Raw genomic sequence first — 20005 nt, forward strand, 5'->3', positions numbered from 1 at the left:
TTAATACTTCTCCAACTGTACAGAGAGAGAAAAAGCTGCCAAGCTCCTGAAGAGCCATTGTTGTACCATAAAAAACATTCAATTTAGAGACACTTCTTCTAGGTCATGTTTCTCTTCTTCTCATTTTTATTTCTAAATGAAAGCCTGGCACAAGAACCTTATCTCTCCTCCCACAACAACAGGTCAACAGCCTGTTGCTTCTCCCCTTGCTGAATTTGCAGCTCTCTGCTTGAGACATCAACTTGCCAGCTATAAATAGGATTAGGACGACCCCCAGAGCATTACCACTCCATATGACAGATAAACAGCATGTGCCAACATGATACTCAAACTCATTTTCCATCAGCCATATCACCCACTTAACAATAAAAGTGAATAAAAGCAACAAAGGAAAGAGTATAGTAAAGCATAGCCATTTTAAGGACTTTTTGGTCACGTAAAAGAGTTCTTAAGTACTAGAAAACACAACAGGGAGGTAAATTAGAGCATCAGAACAGGAAAAGCAAGTCCTGAAAAATGTCTTTAAGTGTTAGTAGAGGAACATAGAAGCTAAACTTTGGCAGAATCCTTGAATTTGTAGGTAAATATTTGGAAATATTACTATTCTGGGAAATCCAGAACATGCCTATTAGTTACAAATAAATAATTAGCCAAACAATTCCCTATCAGTGCACTCACTGGGAAGCAGAGTTAGTAAAGAGGATTAAGAAGAGTTTAGGGAATGGCAGCTCAGATTTCACACATACTCACCAGTGAATTCACAACTCTGAACAGAACAGTCTGATATCTGAGTTTCTGCTGCTTAACACCAGGACAAACCAGTGTAACCAGATGTAACATTGTAAAGGTATCTACTTTGGCCTACTAAGCACCTTCACTGAGGTGCAGGGTGCAACACAGACAGTACTCTGCTGAAAACCTCCTGTTAACATAAATTTACATAAAATGCTCATTCACACACCATTCCCCAAAGATTTTATGGAACAAGAGTCACAGCGTCGATAGAATGTACAGAAAACTGGAATGTGCATGAGAATGAAGGACCATGTGTTAGCAACATTTAGCAGCATAGAGCAGCTAAAGACAAAAACTATTGTAAATTTATAGCAGTACATCATAAAAAACAACAAGGAATAATTTTTTCTCAATACCTCTTCTGCAGTTTTCCAAGTGATTTCACGGATACTTTGGTACCATTCAAAGAGTTCTTCTACTTTATCGGTTGCAAACTCAACACAAGGATCTTCGGGATTCTTGGGTTCCAGAATGAACACAAAAGGCTTTTTGTGCTTCCCTTGTGGCATTTTCACTGTTAGGCAATACAGTAGCAAGAAATTTATACTGAAATCCAACAATTCTTTTTCTAAACTGCCATTGTTGATCTATGGCAACAGTGTTATAAAATTTCAATGTATAAACTGCATTGGCTAAATTAATACAAGCAGAGGGTTCAGGTTTTTGTGGGGTTTTGTTTGGGTTTTTTTCTAAATCTTTCCTTCTAAACATAAAAGAATCTACTCAACACAGAAAGCTCAGGAGAGTCCACATGTGAGCATCAGAAAATACATACCAACATTGTACGTATTGAGCACCAGAATGCCACGGCACAGAGAGCCTAAGGGGTTGTCCTCAATAATCTGAAAAACATGAGTTGATTCTCACCCTAAATATTCTCTTGAGTCAACATGCACAGGACATTAACAAATAATAAACATGCACCATTAAATCTAACCTCAGTTTCACTGAAAGCATGCCCACTGTAAGGTTTAAAAGCCTGTTTTTAAAAGCCTGTTTCCATATCAAAAACGTCTTGTTTTGATAAACACATGCAAATCTCTTCAGTGAGAGTAGTCAAAAGGAGGAGTGCAGCTTCTGACCTAACATAACTGCTCATTTGTTAAGTCTGCTTAAGGTTACAATGACCTGGAGGGAGGAAATCTAATACTTGTGTTTTCCTCCAAAGACTCCTGGAAAATCATTGGAAGCGCTTCAGAACAACAAAAGAATTCAGTGTTTTATTTTTAAAACTCAAAAATGTCAAAACTGATTATTGTGAAATTCTGTTTTCTTTTGTTGAAGAGCTCTTTGTCCAAGACACTGGACCATATATTTTGGATACTTTTGACAAACACTATAGGGTTAGTCATGCATAAAAACTTAATAATGGAGAGGAAAATGGTTTGTAAGATCTGTTTGGACACATAGTTTTCTTATTTGCAAATATTAAGACAGTAACTATACAGGAAAACTAGTTAAAAGTTTCAGGCATGTTATTGTTTAACCAAACTATCTGAAAAATCTGAAGTGGTATGATTTTCATAAACAGGAAATCATCATAATCTTCTGAAACCTCACCAAATTAGCTGTCTCTTTAAATAGTTTTCTATGAGCGAAAACATATTCTGACAAAAATATTCAGCAGCAGAGAATAATGAAGAATACATTCATCTCTCTGTTCTGTGTTCTCTCAGACACAGCATGCAGCGTTGTGAGTCTGTAAACCAGACTTCCAATTCCAGGAGGTAGCCAAGGAAATGTAGTGGACAAACCATAACCCTCACCTGACTCTCAAGCTCAGCAGAGTTATCAGATGACATGTCTTCAACATAATTAGATGGAAAATAATGTTGGATTTTTTCTCCATAATCCCCCTTCCACCTGAATTTAAACAGAAAAGTAGAGAGAGAGAAAAAAAAAAATAGCTGAGAACTTCAATAGGCCATTAATGAAGCAATAATCCCCAAGAAATTTGTCATTAATACCCCATAGTAGTTTGTCTAGCTGGCTATCACCAAAATATAAATGATGAAGTAGCTGAAAGCTCTAACAAAGTGATCATTAACTGTAGTAACAGATGATTTCAAAGGGATTACAGTTACTGTAAACTGCAATTAATGACTTAAGAGGCTTTTTCCCCCTCCAGTACTAAAAATACTATTATGTGGTTGATTACCCTGTAGAAACTACAGGGAAACATTAGATTCCCAAGCTTTCCAAGCAATTTACAAGCCAGCTAGAAAAGAAAACCTGTTATGAAAGGAGACTGTATAGAGAACTAAAAAAGGTGGGTTTGATTCCTCAGAAGTGCTTAGCAGAGCAAGGACAGAAACAGGGCAACGACTACAGTGGTAATGGGTGAGCGACTCCCCAGAATACACAAATGTTTGGGAAGGATGAAGGTAGTAAAGGAAAAATACTGGATACACTGGGAAAAGGAGGCTCTGCAGGCTGAGGTTATTGCTGTGGGATAGAAAAATGGAAAAGACATGAAAGGAGACTTGAGGACGAGGGAGTTTTGTGAGTTTTTTTTAATACACTGGCATTAAGATTTATAAGGCCACAGTTAATAAGCAGCAATCAGACAACTGGCAGTTTTTTTAAACTACTACTCAAAGCTCATTTTTTTCCTCCATCTAGTAAGTCACCAGAAGTTCTCTCATGAGGAATCTTTGTCCTTACCAGCCTCCAGTTTCCTTTGTGACATTATGAATTAAAGCTCCTCGAGAGAAGCTCAGTTCATCACTCCTTTTGGCTCTGTAGTCATACAAGGCTTTCACTGTTCTCTGAGGCTTCAAGAGAAACAGAGCAAAGGGGTCATCTAGGGGGACAGGTCATAAAATAATCAATAATTCAATTTTTAAAATTAAAAAAAAAAAAGGGGGAAGATGATTATTTTGTTGTGATGAAGCTTAGAAAACAAAATACAGAAGTTCCAGAGTGACATCTATTGGTGGAAGCAAGTGATACTACTTTGTTATTCTTCAAGTATCAGCTCAGGAAAAAAAGAAAACAAAAAAACCAAAGAATCTTTCTTTTATGGGTGCTGAAACATAATTACAGAATAACATAAAACCAGAATAAAAATAAGAAACCCCATACAGTGAAATATCAATCCTCTATTTTTAACCCATGTATTCATAAGCATTTGGAGTTTGTAGGTTTAGATGCCTACAAAACCTTCACTTCAAAACCACATCAGCTATCCTGCTGGTCACATTTCCTTTATGAAGACAGGCAGTTTTAGCAGGATGAGCAATTCCCTTATCTTGAGTTTACTCCTGCTACCCAAATTCTTCAGCAGTAATGCAAATTCATTGGCCAAAAATACTAAAAAGAATTATTACATTCACAAAATTTACAAGCAGGTGGTTTTTATGAGAATTTACAAGTAGGCAGGCCCTAGCAGGAATTACAGACAAGTAATGTTTGATGTGCCACTTGTTTTTAAAGCAGTATCTATATCTCAAAAGAAGACAAACTTTAATAACTCATTAATAAACCAAAGGCCCCATTTTTATACAGAAAGCACATGAATATACTCTGCACCTATTTGTGCATTCAGGCCATGTTTGATGATGGAAATGTGATGATTTTGCACACACAAGTAACAGTGTAGAGACACCCACAGGCACAGAAATTAGGTTTATTTGTTGTACTTTCTTTCCACAAAGATGTGGCCTTCTCAAACTGAATCTTCTCACAGGTATTTAATTTGGGGACACACACCTGCATAAGCCAAATCAAATTGTCTCCACAGGCTCAACAGCAAAAAGTGCCCAAATTCCCATTGTGAATGAATCAGTACAGATTTGAACATGAGAAAACGTGTGGGTACAACTTTTAGAGACTAGAAAAAAAAGTCACACCCTTTAAATTTCTGCTGTCCAGTCCCCCATGATCAAGCAGCCTGATGCTTTCAATTCTCCTTTTCATCACTGCTAACAGGAATCAAACAAGTCTCATAATTTTAAGAAGTCTACAGTAAGTGTGAATAACTTTCTTTAAGCATACCACTGTGGGGGTGATTTCACTGGGTTCCACATACATCTTGACATCATAGAGAGAATTAATATCTTTTTCCTAAAAACAAGAAGAAAAAAAAAACAAATGAAGTTTCAGAAATCAAAAAATATAAAAGTGCTTAAATGTTAATTAATTAATAATAATTAATGATATATTATATATTATATAATATTATATTATATAATAATATAAAAGTACTTAACATTCATTGCAGAAACCACCTTTTTGACCATACATAGGCAAACAGAAGAGAAGGGAAGCCAGATACCTATGTTTTGCTCATTTCTGTAGTTGAACATACCTGAACACAAGTTTGTTTTTTAATCTGTCTGTGCCTCAGTTTGAGGAACAGTAAAACCCCATGAAACAGCAATATCTCACAAAGGTATCTCTTAATCAGTCAAACAGCTTTTTGGTTGTGAGTACCCTTCTGTGTAGAACCAGGAAAGAAACACCTACACTCATGATTTCTGTGTTACAGTACTTTAGTACTAGTATTGGTTTCACTATTAGATAAAAATTCTAAAACAACATACATGGTCATCTGTTTCATTTTATTCTGTCCTTGTGATTCCATCTGGACCTGGACCTAAGACACAGAACCTTTGCTATAGGCAACATTATAAAAAATCCTGAGGTCTAAAAATCTTTTTTAGTCCCTTTTAGGCTCCCCAGAGGAAACAAAATCCCCAGGTTTTGGTTTCCTCAAACATGCCAGATGCATTTTTCCCACAGATATATATCTGAGAAGAGAAGACAGCGCCTCAGGTTTTCCAAAAGCCTCAGCAAAGCTTTCTCATAACGAAACACATCCATCCAGAAAGGAGACCTCTCTCCTCAGCTAAATGTTCAGGCTCCTGGTTTAGTCAATGGATAGATTTCTTGGGGAGACTTTGCAAGAGAAGTCATCTCAGTTTCACAGAAAACTACCTGTTAGAGCTCCCCCAGGCCGATCCACCTCAGCCAGGCTGAACCCCAGCCCGCAGGCCCCCGGTACCAGCCCCCCCGTACCGTGCAGTAGCGCTCCAGCAGCTCCTCCGTCACCGGGTACCGCAGCTTCATCTTCCTGTACAGCCGGTGCTTCTCGTAGTATGTCACCAGCTCCACCAAGCTCTCAAAGTAGGCCGAGGTCCCCAGCACAAAGTGACGACCTTCTTGCTGAATTCGGAAGTGCTTCACCTTCCCCTCCGCCCTGCGGGACAAGGGCAGGTGCTGTGATAGGTGCTGGTGCTCGTGGTGAGGGCTGTGTGCGCACTGGACCAAAGCTGCCTCGTGCATCTCAACCATGTGAAATGATTTCTCCCCCTAACAAAGCCTCTCCCATTCAAATCGAATTACAGTTGCCTGATTAAATTCACAAAAAACCATTCTTGCTTTTCTACAACGTACAGAGCCCTGGGACAAATCCATGGTTTTGCTTGGATTACATTTCTGTATTTTTTCCCCTACAGAGAGGTATTTTGTCACCTTCATACTAACACAAATATCTCTGATCAGACTGAGAGTCCCTCTGGAACGCTCTGCTGCTGCTCTGCCACTGTCCCTAAGCACCAGACACACTCCCCTCAAAATGAGTAGCTGTCTCTTCCTTATAATCATCTTGATAACTACAGAAATCAATTTTGAAAGAAAAAAGAAATCTCTTGGGCTTGAACACAAGGTTTGTGTTTGCATCGATAACAGCAAAACAATCCACTGACAACCATCCCACCTAGAGAAGATGGTTTGTGTTTCCATAGATAAGGGTAAAACCATCCTCTGAAACCATCCCACCCACAAAGACCCCTTTTCAAGCTGCTGAAGTTTTGGTACTTCTTGTTTTCCCCACTGTTAAATGTTTTTATTGAGATGCTGCAGCTCCAGTTACTTCAATATCCACCTTGGTAACAGCAGAAAGCTTCAATCTAAAGTACATAGGAGACTGGGGAATTTTGGACATCTTCAATACACAATAAGCATATAAATGAGCAATTTTGTATGTTATTAAATTATCCATTTTCAGAGAAATGCAATTTGATCTGAAGGCACGATGGAGAACACCACAATTCTCTACATTTTATTAATGTTTTTACAAGAGCCACAGTTTCAAAACTGTTTTCCCTAGTGAGAAAAGCCAACAATTTCACTTTGACATTTCTTTTCAGTTATATAACAGGTCGGGATTTCTAAGGCATAAGGACATAGAATCACTGATGAACCTGCACCACAGGAAACTTCAAAATAACACCATCTAGCAAGGAGTGTCAAAGAAGTGAAGAAGGGTTATGCACAGTTCTGTATGGGTAGAAAGGGACAGCTGGTGCTCAAACTGCCTTTATAAAAGCATAGAAGTTTATGCCAGTCACAAATTAACTCTTGTACACATCCCCATTCTTGGAGCTGCTGCACAAATCGATTACTCAAAAGCTAATTACTCAAAGTTTGAAAGCAAGAATACCATGACTCTAAAAAGATCATTATTTTTTAAATAAGAAAAACCAGAACATTGTTGGGCTACTAGGTGGGGCCTACCTGTCCTTTTCTTACCTGAAAGTCATGGCAAATGAGTCAGGTTCATCTCTTTTCCTAATCAGAAAGGCTCCATCTCGAGGAATTCGCATGAGCATGTCTTCTGCCTCGCCCCGACTCAAGTTGCTGTAGTACCAACTACAGCAGATAAAAACCAAAATGGACAAGGCATTACAAGGCTTGTCAGATGTCATTCAGAGAGAATAACAGACAGCATTATTAACAATAGAGCTTCAGACATTGTAAGAAAAATTAGATTTTCCCCATCTTGCCACCTATGACAGCATTTTTTTACAAAACATTGGAGCATGGAATCTTATTTTGGAAGAAAGCACCTTGTCTATCTCAAATCATAAAACATAAATCTACATTTCTTCCTGAAACGAAGGCACTGGATCCTGCTTTTAGTCTGCCATTCCATTCTCAGGAGTTGATTCAGTTTTGACACAGCAGATTTAAGGTAAAGTCCAAACATAGACAAAAGAAAGACACCAGGCATTTGAATTCTTTTCTTTAGTGCTTGGTTTTATCTTCTCTGTAGGGATGGACCTATCCTGACTCTAACATGCCTTCAGTGAAGCTGTGGCCACTTATACTGGCAGTATATCCCTACCTTATTCAGAAAAGCAGGAAAGTCTAACCCTTAAACTCTACCTTCCCCTCTCACTGGCTTCCAAAGTTACCTCTGGGTGCTCAGTGACTCCCAGATCCCAGCAGGGCAAAAAAGAAGAAGTTTAGTCACAGATCAGTATTTTACACGCATAAGAGATTTACTTTTCTCACTGTAAAAGAAACCCAACAGAACAAAGGGCAGTGATTGCAGTTTTCTGTCAGCAAACAAGGGCAAGCCCTGCCCAGGATCTGCGACAGGCAAACACCAGCTGGAAACAAACACCGAGCTGTACTAGTTCCTACCACAGGGGGTGAAGTCAGCCTAACCAGCTCTGACAGGGGTGAGGTGGAGGGCAGGATTAGGAAAACGTAACTGTTTGGGCTCACTGCCCCAATAACAGTTTCCAGATGGCACAGACCATGACCACTTAGTTGCCAAACCACAGCCAACTACTAAATATCTAATCCAACCCACTGGGTGTTGTAAAACACTGAGCAGACAAAGAAGGAATTGGCACATTTCCACGGCATTACAGTTCTCACTGATTTTCCTAGTTGCTGCTAGTAAATTGCTTTCCAGTGACTACTCTTTGTTGTACCAAGTCCTCACAAAGTCAGTGGTGTTACTCGGGGTCTTTCAGGGATGCTCATTCCTCCAACTTCCAGGGACAAGCAATATTTAAAGTGCACTCCTGAATCCAGGGAATTTTCTACGGAAAAATCCAAGACCAGCTAAAAACGAGGCAAAGGACACAGACATAACGACGGTGCTTGCCTTCTGCTCTACGTACTCTTTAGTCTCGTGAGGGCTGGGATTAGGCACAGCATCAGTCAGGCGCAGCTCAAACTCAGCACAGCGCAGATGGGCCTCCTTGTAGTGTTGGATGAGATCATAGATGCTGTCAAAGGTGAGGTTGTCTGTCAGGTAGTACTTCACAGTGTCCCCATCACCTGTGGAACGGATCCGGCAGTGCTGGACTCTCCCCGACCTCCTGAAGAAGTGAAGGGGGGCATAAGGAAAATACAGGTTTTATAACAGATTTTCTTCTTTTGAAGCCCTTCCCCACCCGTTCCTGGTCAACTAGTTGGTGAGCTTGTGAAGAGGCAAGTGTCATCTCGTAAAACAACTGAAAAAAAAAACAAACGACAAAAATGCTGACAAGGGAGACTACAGGACCAAAATAATAGTTTTCAACTGACAATTGTTTAAAATCTGTCATAAACTTATTCTGCAAAATTTGCTCTGACAGCTCTCTGAGTCAGAAATCCATCTGACACTATTCCTCATAATGGCCCAACCAGAAGAATAAAAAAAAAAAACCACCAAAAAACAACAAAACCCAGACTATGAAAACAAACAAACAACCAAAAAAACCAACTTCAAAATCTTTATTATTGTCCCTCTAGAGGATCCTTACACAGAAAAGATCAATCTCTGACAACAAAGGTACACTCATGAGACTACCTTTTCAGTGTAGAAACCAGCAATTTATCTCTAAATTAAAAGATCTAATTTTGGCCCACTCATTGAGGAAATAACAAATTCTATATCCTGCCAAAACACTAAAAAAGTTGGGGGTTGGGGGAAGAATCAAGCCAGTCAGTCCTCTCTTGACAACTCTAACACTTCAAATAAAGCCTACTCTGCCAAAATGTGCCATGTTACGCTCAAGCTTAATTTAGAAAGTAGTCTTTCACAATCCCATCCATAACATTTGAGTATTATTCCTATTTCTTCTCAGCTATAAATGCATATTTTAAAAATACACACATTTTTGTGCAATGCCATAAAACAAACAATCACCATACCAGAAAGACAAGGTGTAATCATCAGGGAAAGCTTCACTTTCCCTTACTAGGAATGTCCCATCCTTGCCACCCATTTCAGCACAATATTCCTGGAGCAGTTTCTCAGCAGTTGTTCTCCCCCCTTTCATTTTCCCATGGAACCATTTCTCTTTTAAGTGCAGTTCAGTACGTTTCACCTCCTAGACCAGAAAATAAGAATTTTTATAATGCACTTCTAATTTTACAGTTTTGAAACAAAGTACTTGCTCCTGACAAAACAATCTCCTGTTTCAGGATTTCAGCTCTTCCTAGGCCTGAGCTCTCCAGACAACCACCTTTATAGTCACCCTGCTTTACCAAGCACCACGTGCTCAACTGTGGCAAACACTTTGCAAAAGGGAAATGAACCCCTGTAAGAGGTGTGCTGGGTTAGTAACACAACAAACATTAGTTCATGCTGTTTAGTTTGAGAACAGTAATAATACTCCAAAGACTTTGGCAGTGCACACATCATCATTAGCAGATAAGTACCAAAATTGCATTTCATTGTCTTTGTACTCATCTTTGAAAGTCCTCAATTAACCAAGGGAAAAAGTTATTTAATTAGAAGTAGAGTTAACTGGAGTTAACCTTGGCAAAGTCCCTTTTATAAATGTTTTATCTCCCCACTTTTTATCTCACATGGCTCCTCTACAATTTCAACATTGGGTTAAAAAAATATGCATGTGTAGACACTGAAACAATCTGAGAGAATAAAAAGAACATGCTTAAACAATAAAACACAGCCATCACCTTTGATGAATCTTCATCAGCATTCTGTTCTATATCATCACTGAATGAAAGCTTTTCATCAGCAATAGCACAGTAGTGCCGAGTCCATTTCTGAAAGTTGGGAGACATTGAAACCATTAACAAGAAAGAGGGAAACCACAATGTCAAAACAAGGTGTAACAATAAACAAAATACCTTCTTCCCCTCATCCACACCTGTTCAACTGGCAATATTACTAACACAAATATTAAGAAAATTCATGCAAATTTCTAGTATTACAGAACTGAGTAACAAACCAGCAAATGTCAGAAATAACACCTGTTCTATTGTGTCCCACATGTAAAGTTCTCCTTGCTGCTTCTTTTCTTCTTTCTTGTCTTCCAAGTTCACATCAATGTCTCCCTTTGGCCCCAGTTTTTTGTGCTAAAAAATAGAAAAACAAAAAACCCCACCACATTCATACACTTGCAGAGAATCATAGTATAATTGCTCTTAAAGTTTCAGAACACTCAGTATTACTGGAAGTAATTGCACAGACACTTTGTCATTCCCATAACAGCAGCTATTCTACAAGGAACACCAGGGCTGGAACTTCTTTCTTTAAAATTTAGATCTCATAATAAAGGTTAAGAAACTAGCAGAGGTATAATTCAAGCAATAAAGAAACAACTAGTTTTATAAGATTTTGCCACTCTTTAGAGAACAGAAAACATGAAGTGACACATACCAAGAAATAAGGATAAAACAAGAATCCTTCTGCAGAGAGCAGGACATAAGGAACAAAAAGTCAAAACAAAATGAAAAGACAGGGAATTAAAATGAATGGGGATTTCACTCTTTTACAAGAAAAATGAGCACAAGGGAAATCTTTCGTGAGAAAAAGAGGTCAAGCTCTACATTCTTGAGAGTTCTCACAAAAGCCAGTATCTCAGGGGGCCACAGGTAATATCAATTACTTAACTGCAGTTAATTATGAGATTAATTGTCTCATATCTAGTTCTCAACCACATTCAGTTCTGCATAGCCTACTGCTGGCAGATTTCAATTTGACAGGTTTATCTGAAAAACCTCACAGGCCAGTAAAGCAGGAGTTGCCTCTGACTGTTTACTGACAACATTTTCCAAACAAAAGCCAAACAACACAACCAGCTCACTGGCAGGTGTTGATCTATTTAAAGACTCTTCAGTGCACTTTTAGACAGCACTGAGTGTTATGGATGTTCTCTTGTGCACAGTCATAGGAGTTTGCAATTCCCTTTAAATCAGATCTGTCATGTTATTAATCATGTGCCTGTGCCAGTCCCCTCTGTGCTCTGCAAGGTAACAACAAACAGTCTGGAGGAAACAAAAAAAAACCCAAAAACTTTAGCAAAGAACTTCTGCACCTTATAATGGCATGCTACTATTTCCAAAGTGACGTAAGCTGGATGCTTATACCTTTCTACTCTTATTTCTCCTGTTCAGAAGTTTAATACAGAGGTTGCAGTACTGTTAGCCAGAAAACTGAAGCATGGACAAAAGTGATTATTGTTTTACTAACCCTCAGGTTCTTTACCTAATATTGCCTTTCAAAAAGGTTCTACTGCAGTTTCAGTCTGAGAAGTAGTATTTCTGGCTCCTGCTCTTGTTTTCCTATTTTATCTCCCAGCACACAAAACAAGCCTACCTTGATGATGATTTTCTCTTTCAGCTGGGTTGGTGATGGGAGCTGATCTGCACTGGCTTCAACAGGCTTCACTAAAAGCTGATCCCCAAATACCTCCTTGAACACTTTGGCCATGTGTCGCTGCTGCTCCACACTACAGTGCTCCTCAATTGACAGAATGACTGGGTATCTGATGCAGAAAAACAAGGTGAATGAAGACGATTTCTTATTATTACAGCTGGTAAGGCCAAGAAGACAACAGCCTCCCTCACCCACCAGATGAAAGAAAATATCTAAAGCAAACAAGATGACAAAAGGAAGAGACAGACCTGAACACATAATAAGAGATGTGCAATCACAGAATCACTAAGGTCAGAAGGGACCTGTGGAGCTATCTAGCCCAAACCCCTTCTTCAGGAAGACCCACATTTGGCAATAATGAAGACCACTGGAACGTCATTGTTCTCATATTCTCATATTACTTTTTGCTCTAGATTACAGAGAAAATAAGTTCAGAAAGGGCTATGAAAAAATGCTGAAGGAAAAATCACACAAAGCTTACTCAGATGTAACAAAGGCATGATCTTTGATTGCCTGTACTACGTCGTCAAACTTGATCTTTGTTGTCCGTGTCCATCCATGGTAAATGATGGGTTTCCCATCAGGACCATCCCAGCAATCCACTAGGGAAGACAAACAGTGGAAGAAGGAAAAGACCAAACAGTTCCATAAATCACTCTAGTAGAAAGAATACATCCAAAACTTCAGTGTTCTATATACTGATTCGTAGACTTTAATGTTCTAATAAAATATTCCATTACATGAATTTATATCTCTCACAGAGGAAACTGAGCTCATTTAAGTAAGAGCAAGACAAATATGATACAATATAAAATCTTCCCAAAGCACTATTATGTGGGAATCTGGAACAACAAATTCTGGCAAATCCATATTAGTCTACTAGGGTAGAATAATTTTCCAAGGATAAATACAATTTCAACAAGTGGCAAGTTGAGAGCTTATGTCTTCTGTTGATTTTAACCCTGAAACTCTACTTTGAGATGCATTTTGCATCAGCCAAATTGAAGAGGCAATAGCACCGAGTTTTATGAAGTAACTGGAGTAATAACATGAAATAAAGTTAAACTTTTCAATAAGGAACACACGCACATGGATAAGATGCATTCACAATTGACGGAGAACAAATGCACAAAAGACATCAACTGATTTACAAGCAAGTTAAACAGGATGACAAATGGCACCAAATCACAAAAATCCCTGTGTCTTAGGCTTGTCTGTATTAGAGTAAAGGCAAATAAACTATGTATCTATGCTACACAAGTGCTCCAGTTTAAATCCTAAGCTTTCATATAGATTCAAGATTGAAATTTTGGTATACAGTGAGAGGAGATTTAGGAAGACCTTCTGAAAACTGCAAGGGAACAAGAATCAGAGGAAGTGAATGGGGTAATAGTGGGCCATAAGAAAAACAATTCAGGGAATCAGAGTTCTTTATATGACTAACTTCAAATTCAGAAAACAAACTAGTTCTTGATTTCAGTTCTTTTTTCTTTCTTGGTAAACAGAGGACACTACTTGTACAGACAGCATGTTACAAACTACTCCACAAGCTCTTTACTCACACTCAATACATCGACATCCCATTCTAAGGCACCTGATGTAGGCTTCTGTGGAGGATTCACTTCGAAGCTGGTCTCCTGTCAGGTATCTAAGGAGTAAATGGAAAAAGTAAAAGACAGGGAATCCATTTCACCCAGTTCTCACTCACTCACTGGGTGATATTCTGTCTCCTGTAATGGAGAACATATGTTGATTTTTTAAAAATTTTTTTTTAAATTGTGATGGAAGAACCAAACTCTGCTGAACCTGATGTTATCAGATTTCCGAATGGACAGAATTCTAGGAGGTTAAAGCCTCAGTATAAACATCAACAGGCTCTAACTGACACGCTTCTAGAGAGCAAATCATGAGCTTTGAATCACACCTAAACCACACCATGCTCAGGCACGATCATGTTGGAGGGATGTGGAGGGTATTTAGAGTGATACCACACCTCATACTTCAAAATTCACCTGTAAGCTATATCCATATCCACTTTATTGCATTCCCTGCAATACTTTATTTGTTCATCTCTCCTCCCTCTCTTTACATCTTTTTTTTTTTTTGATTATTCATTTTTGCTAGATGAGCAAATCCCTTTCATCTGAAGACAGTTCAAACTCATCATCACATCCTTTGTACAACTAATGCTGACAGGAGCTCAGCAAGGCTGTTGGTGCTTGGAAAAAAGGGGAAGCTCCTTTAGTAACTTAAATTTCTGAAGGCAGACAGGCTGGAACAGTGTCAACTCAATACTTTTTTATTTTTGTAACAGGATTCAGGGTTTGGGTTTTCTGGCAGCTGAGCATGGTTATATCTCAAAACCTCAAAGATCTTCTGAGAAGGGGAAAAAGGAGTTCCACAAACTCTATTTAGCACATTTACATCACACTTCAGGAAGGTTTCACACATCCACACAGTACATTTCTGGCATAATTTACTGTCTCCTAACAGGTGTTAGGCTTGTTTGAACAGGGATAGACAGCATGACTTCTGGTAACTTACGTGTTATGAGAGGAAGAAATCCAGTAGTGGGACAAAGGATTATTCATATCCTGCACATCTATTGAATCATATTTCTCATCCCAAATACTGTTTTCTTTTGCAAAAAGGTAAGCAAGGAACTACAATACAAAGAGAGAGAATTTAAACGTTTATGCCATACAAGACTGAAAGAAGGCCAGCAATGTAGCAAGAGAGGCCTACAGGACCTGCCACCCAATGCAAATATTGTGAAAGAGAAGTCCATGAGAAGTACTACAAATACCATTTTCTCACCTCATCAACAAAGAGGAAAGGTTCAGCAGTTTCTCTCATAGTGTCGTCAATAAACTTTGTCATTCGCTCTCGGACTTTACTGAGATCTTGTGCCCAAGATTCCTTCAGATAATAAAAATACAGTAGAAAAGAAACTTTAGAAGTGATGTTATTCAATATAAAAACCAAACAAGGAACAGAGAGACCTACAGATATGATTTACTTCTTTCTCATCTGCCTCATACAATATATTTTATTGTAATCACATATCTTAAGGGTTTCCCTTATGATGTCAAAGGGGGGAAAAATAAGATCTCCATGTAAGTGCATTTATGGACTGGAGGTCCAGAATATATACACTACATAAGTACATATATGCACTGACACACAGGAAAAAGCTGGGCTCCTTGGACATTGCTTCACTATAATCTCTCTCATTTCTAAGTGCAATCTGAATGTCCTTTGAGCACAGTGCAATTGAGAGAAAAAGAAAGTATCAAGCTTATACAGGAAGTGCAGGTCTCGCTTTTCAACCATGTTTGCAAACCTGGAGCTCAGCAGTGCCGAGCGAATCTCACACAATTTTTTCCCATGGAGTCTGTGCTAAGTAACATCATAAAAAACCATGAAGGCAGTTCCAGTCCCTGCCTCCATCCTTATCTGCTTGCTGGCACGGGACATCTAACTGGTTGTATTCAACAGAAAATTTCCTTTGAGTGGAATGCAGGCAGGCAGCTTTGTGAGAGCTGCTAAAATGGGGCCATGGCCAAGGCATTACCACAGTGCACCTCTGCTGACAGCTGTAACCAGGCCAGGCAACCATCTCTGACACACCCCCAGCATTTATTTCTAACCTTGTCTGTTTATCTACATGACTAAGTGGAGGCCTGTTAAAACCTTATTTACTTTGTCCTCCTTCTTGTCCTCTGGTGCACCTTCAGAGGCTTTACACAGATGAAAAATAATAGTTCTTGTGAGCTTCAATGGCAACAAATGAGAAATCTTTCCAAGGCCCAGTATTACAGTGAAATCAATCATATTCTAGGACACACCACGTTTCTTTTTAATGAGCCCAGAATTCTGGGAGACAATCTCAAGGAAAATGAACTCAGTATTTCTGCAACCTTCCCACCTGCTGCTCATGTAGCAGGAATCTCTGAAAGTCATGGAGGTGAACTGCTGAAGCATCTGGACGGTCAGTGTTTCTTTAAAAAAAGAAAGGGAAAGTGAGGCTAAAGAAATAAGAGAGCAAGTGTGTTCAGACATTACAGCAGAAGATGATACGAATTTCTGTCTTGGATTTACAGTATGAATGTGCTGCCAACACCAAGAAACTTCATACAACTTCAATGGAATTTAGAGTAGGCTTGTAGCATTGTATTATCCAGTTACTGCATTTTCAGCCTCCAGGACTCCTGAATGTATTTTAACAGTAATTCACTGGGGAAAAGTAAAAATCTGTGCTCATTGCTGTGTAGCAAATGAGCAGCATTCACTTGACAGGGATGTTTGTAAGTTCAGTTGAGGCAAATGGGGACACTGTTCTTTTAAAATATCACAGAGCCACACTTCCACAAATAACTCCTTCTGAGGAATGTTTAGATGATCCACTGTGATAGAGCAAAACCTTCTGAAAAAGGAGGCATCAAGCTGCACCAAAGAAAAGTGGTATAACTGATTTCCCTTTTGTAGGCCACAAATGCAGCAGCATGTGGTACCAATAAGGTAATTATAACCTACCCACCCTTGATAAATCTGTGCTCTTAAGCAGTCTCACAAAGTTCAATTCATATGACATAACGGAGGGCTAAGGAAATACTTGGTACACTCAGAGCAAACTTAAGTTACTTTCTTAATCTGTTAGTGAAATATTCAAACCCAGGATAAACTGTTGTAGTCCACAGTCAAAGGCTTAGCAATGCCTGTGACCTATTTTTGATGCTGTACACATCTTACTTAAATGTTCAAGTCCACCAAGAGAAAGGTGCAGAAGCTGTTACAAACAGCATTCTGCTCAAGTCTAGGCAAAGCCTGTGCACCACACCACTCTCCAGACTGAAGTTAAAATTTCTGCATCAAATGGTCCTTCCACAGTTCTGTTCAGCTCTTTATAAAATCAGAGGATAGGCAGCTTCAGTTGTTCAAGTCCATGTCATTTTTGTAGTCAGAAACTAAAAATTGTTCATCAAATTATGTTCAAGACTTACTTCCAATGTAAGTTCACCTTTCTGAATGCAAAAATGTGTATAATTTCTTTTCACTTACTAAAGCATCACAACAACAACAAAACAGTGATGTAAGTAAAAAGCAATCCCGCAGCATTACAGTCATATGGAAATGTGGAAAAATAATACAAATGAAGAGTCTCACCCAAGAATGAACACAGAGGAATCCTTTTTGAATTCATCAAGAATCTTAAAACAAACAAACAAAAAAACAAAACAAACAAAAAAATGAGGAAAATAAAAATAACGAAAGAATATGCAACTTTCTATCTAAGTGCATCTAATAATGTCCATTGGTTTGGGAAGGGGAAATAAATGCCTGTCTGCTCCACAGAAGTTGCATACAAGTTGGCAAGGCACATTTTTAATTGAATGCATGAGAAAAAAACACACAGTCAAAGTTTTGGGGAGCTTTTATTGTTTGATATCCCAGAAAAACTGGAATTAAGTGTCATCCCTCACATTTATTCATGTGAATACAAACCCTAAATCGCTTCCAGCTTGGCACAGCATCGTTACAGATTGCAGGAAACTTATCTACTGATCCAAAGCACTTGTTAAGCAAACTGAGAAGTTTCTTTGAAATGATTCACAAGGGGCAATAATGAGAGTTTAAGGAAGTCAGAGAGTCTCCTTGCTGTGTATTTTAGTCTTCAGCTTTCTGCTTAAGCTAATTAACAAGACTTTCATGACCAAAACTAAAACCCTGTCAGTAAATTTAGGTTCTTTATCACTTCACCATGATTTCAACATCACTTTTAAACAGCACAAGCTCTACTGCCAAAAAACCAGCACTAACTTCAACTATCAAAGCTTCTATTTCAGTATATGCAGGTTGAATTGACAAGAAGCACGTAGTCAAAGACATTCATGCAAGTAATTTCAAATTATGTGCTTTCACACAGTTTAAAAGGGTTCCTATCTTTCAGAGTCACTAAATGTATGCAGTTTACACCAGCTTCAAGAATCTGTGCAGTGAATGCATGGAAAGAGTAGTTAGGCAGTTGCCCACTTCAATTAGCTAAAATGTAACTCCACTGCATTTATTCCTGATGTGTGTCCTGTAATGGACTCATAAAAAGATCAGCCAAGCTTCATGAAAAGGCATTGTACATCCTGAACAAACTCACAAGAAAATTTCTTCCTAAAACCCCCATTCCATCTGTGCACATCTCTACTACCAACACATAAGAAGCAACATGAATCACTTATTCATCTTCTTATGTCAATTGTTGATGGTAACTGCTATCTACACATCTAGTACAGTAATACACCCTTCTTCTGGTACAAGAATGAGGGAAAAAGAAAATCAGTAACAAACAGAAACAAAAAGATAGCCAGCTCTCACCCTTTGTTCCAATCAAGCAGTTGAACATTATGAAGATTATTTATGAAAAAGCTTACCGATTTCTGTTGTTCAAACATGACTTTCTTGTAGAACAAATGAAATTGTTCAAAAGTAAGCTCTTCCTTTTGAGCACCTATTTCCTACAATGGAAAGCAGCACACAGTGAATTTAGAATTTCCTGAGCTGCACTTGCACAGTGAACAAGATACTCTTACTCCAGCTGCTGCCCTCTCACACATCCTGGTCTACTCCAACTTCATTTGTTTTAACCACTTTGGATTTTTTAATTTATTTATTTTTTTAATAATACAAACAAGTAAATAGATGTTGCTTTATGACACAGTGCTCCTAGAACCCATCTTTGGCCTTACATTTTGCACTCTGACTCCATTCCCATTACTGAAAGGTAGACAGTGCCTCATTTATTCGTGGTTGAGAGCACCAAGAGCATTGAGAGCATTAACTCATTGAGAGAAGGAGAAACACAGATGTCTGCTTTAAGGGTGGAGAGTTCAAAAAGCAAGAAGAGGTGGGGATATTTAAAGTTCCTGTAGGAATGGAAATAACCTTTAAAAGTTATTAATATTAGCATAAGTTTGAGCAAAGAGGTCATTATTGATCATATTGCAAAAGAAGTCTTTATCTTATATATGGATCTTATCTTAAAGATAAAATAATTTCCTATGCACTTGCACTGTACTGAAGCTCAAAATCCAATGTTTGATCTGGTCAACCACACAATGAAAAGAAGGAACATTTATGTCATATTTTCTTAGAGTCTTAGCTACAGGCAAAGCCAAGCTGAGAAATTAATCAACATAATTTATTTAACTGTACATGGTAAGAATCAAAAATATAGACAGTGTCCTAAAAAGAAATGTCAACACCTATCAGATAATTTCAAATAGATTTAAGTAATCAGGTAATTACCGCAAATTTATCCTTTAAGAACTTCATGCTGCTCACTTTGAAGTTCACTTGGGGGAGGACAGTTTTCAGCTCTCTAAGACTGATACTGGGGGGAAAAAAAAAGAAGAATTAAAAAAAAAAAGATAGTAAAACCACCACAGTTCTGTTGTATCTCGTTGTATCAGCTACTCATATATTTTCTGTCAACACAAAAATGTGACTATTGAAACATTTTGGGTTGGGCTCATCTCACATACCTGTAAAGTTCTATAAACATAACACCTACATGGAAACAAGCTAGACACAGAGAAACAGGCACTTTAATTCATGTGAACATCCATATCAGGATGAAAAGAACCATGCTGAAGGGACACCTATTTCTCTCCATCAACAATTAATCAGATCTAGATGATCAGCTCAAATGGAGATGTTTATATATGGTCAAATGAACTGCAACCTTTCTTCCACTGTTCTAGTCCCGCTGAAACTATATTACAGACACAGAAAACATCACACAAA

General features: G+C 38.4%; 1 protein-coding gene across 1 annotated transcript in view; it reads right to left on the reverse strand.

Moving 5' to 3' along the window:
* PLCG2 (phospholipase C gamma 2) overlaps positions 1–20005 on the reverse strand; it is a 59580-nt gene that overhangs the window by 13407 nt on the left and 26168 nt on the right. Inside the window, 20 exon segments of the mRNA XM_027646710.1 lie at positions 1152–1309; positions 1571–1637; positions 2562–2658; positions 3460–3569; positions 4792–4860; positions 5815–5995; positions 7330–7449; positions 8715–8915; positions 9733–9911; positions 10504–10593; positions 10801–10905; positions 12149–12317; positions 12690–12810; positions 13771–13856; positions 14753–14871; positions 15026–15127; positions 16137–16209; positions 17375–17418; positions 18634–18717; positions 19508–19592. Of these exon segments, the coding sequence (XP_027502511.1) occupies positions 1152–1309; positions 1571–1637; positions 2562–2658; positions 3460–3569; positions 4792–4860; positions 5815–5995; positions 7330–7449; positions 8715–8915; positions 9733–9911; positions 10504–10593; positions 10801–10905; positions 12149–12317; positions 12690–12810; positions 13771–13856; positions 14753–14871; positions 15026–15127; positions 16137–16209; positions 17375–17418; positions 18634–18717; positions 19508–19592 (2260 nt within the window).

This window comes from Corapipo altera, unplaced genomic scaffold (genome assembly GCF_003945725.1).
Source record: "Corapipo altera isolate COAL_440 unplaced genomic scaffold, ASM394572v1 62, whole genome shotgun sequence".
NCBI classification, from domain to species: domain Eukaryota; kingdom Metazoa; phylum Chordata; class Aves; order Passeriformes; family Pipridae; genus Corapipo; species Corapipo altera.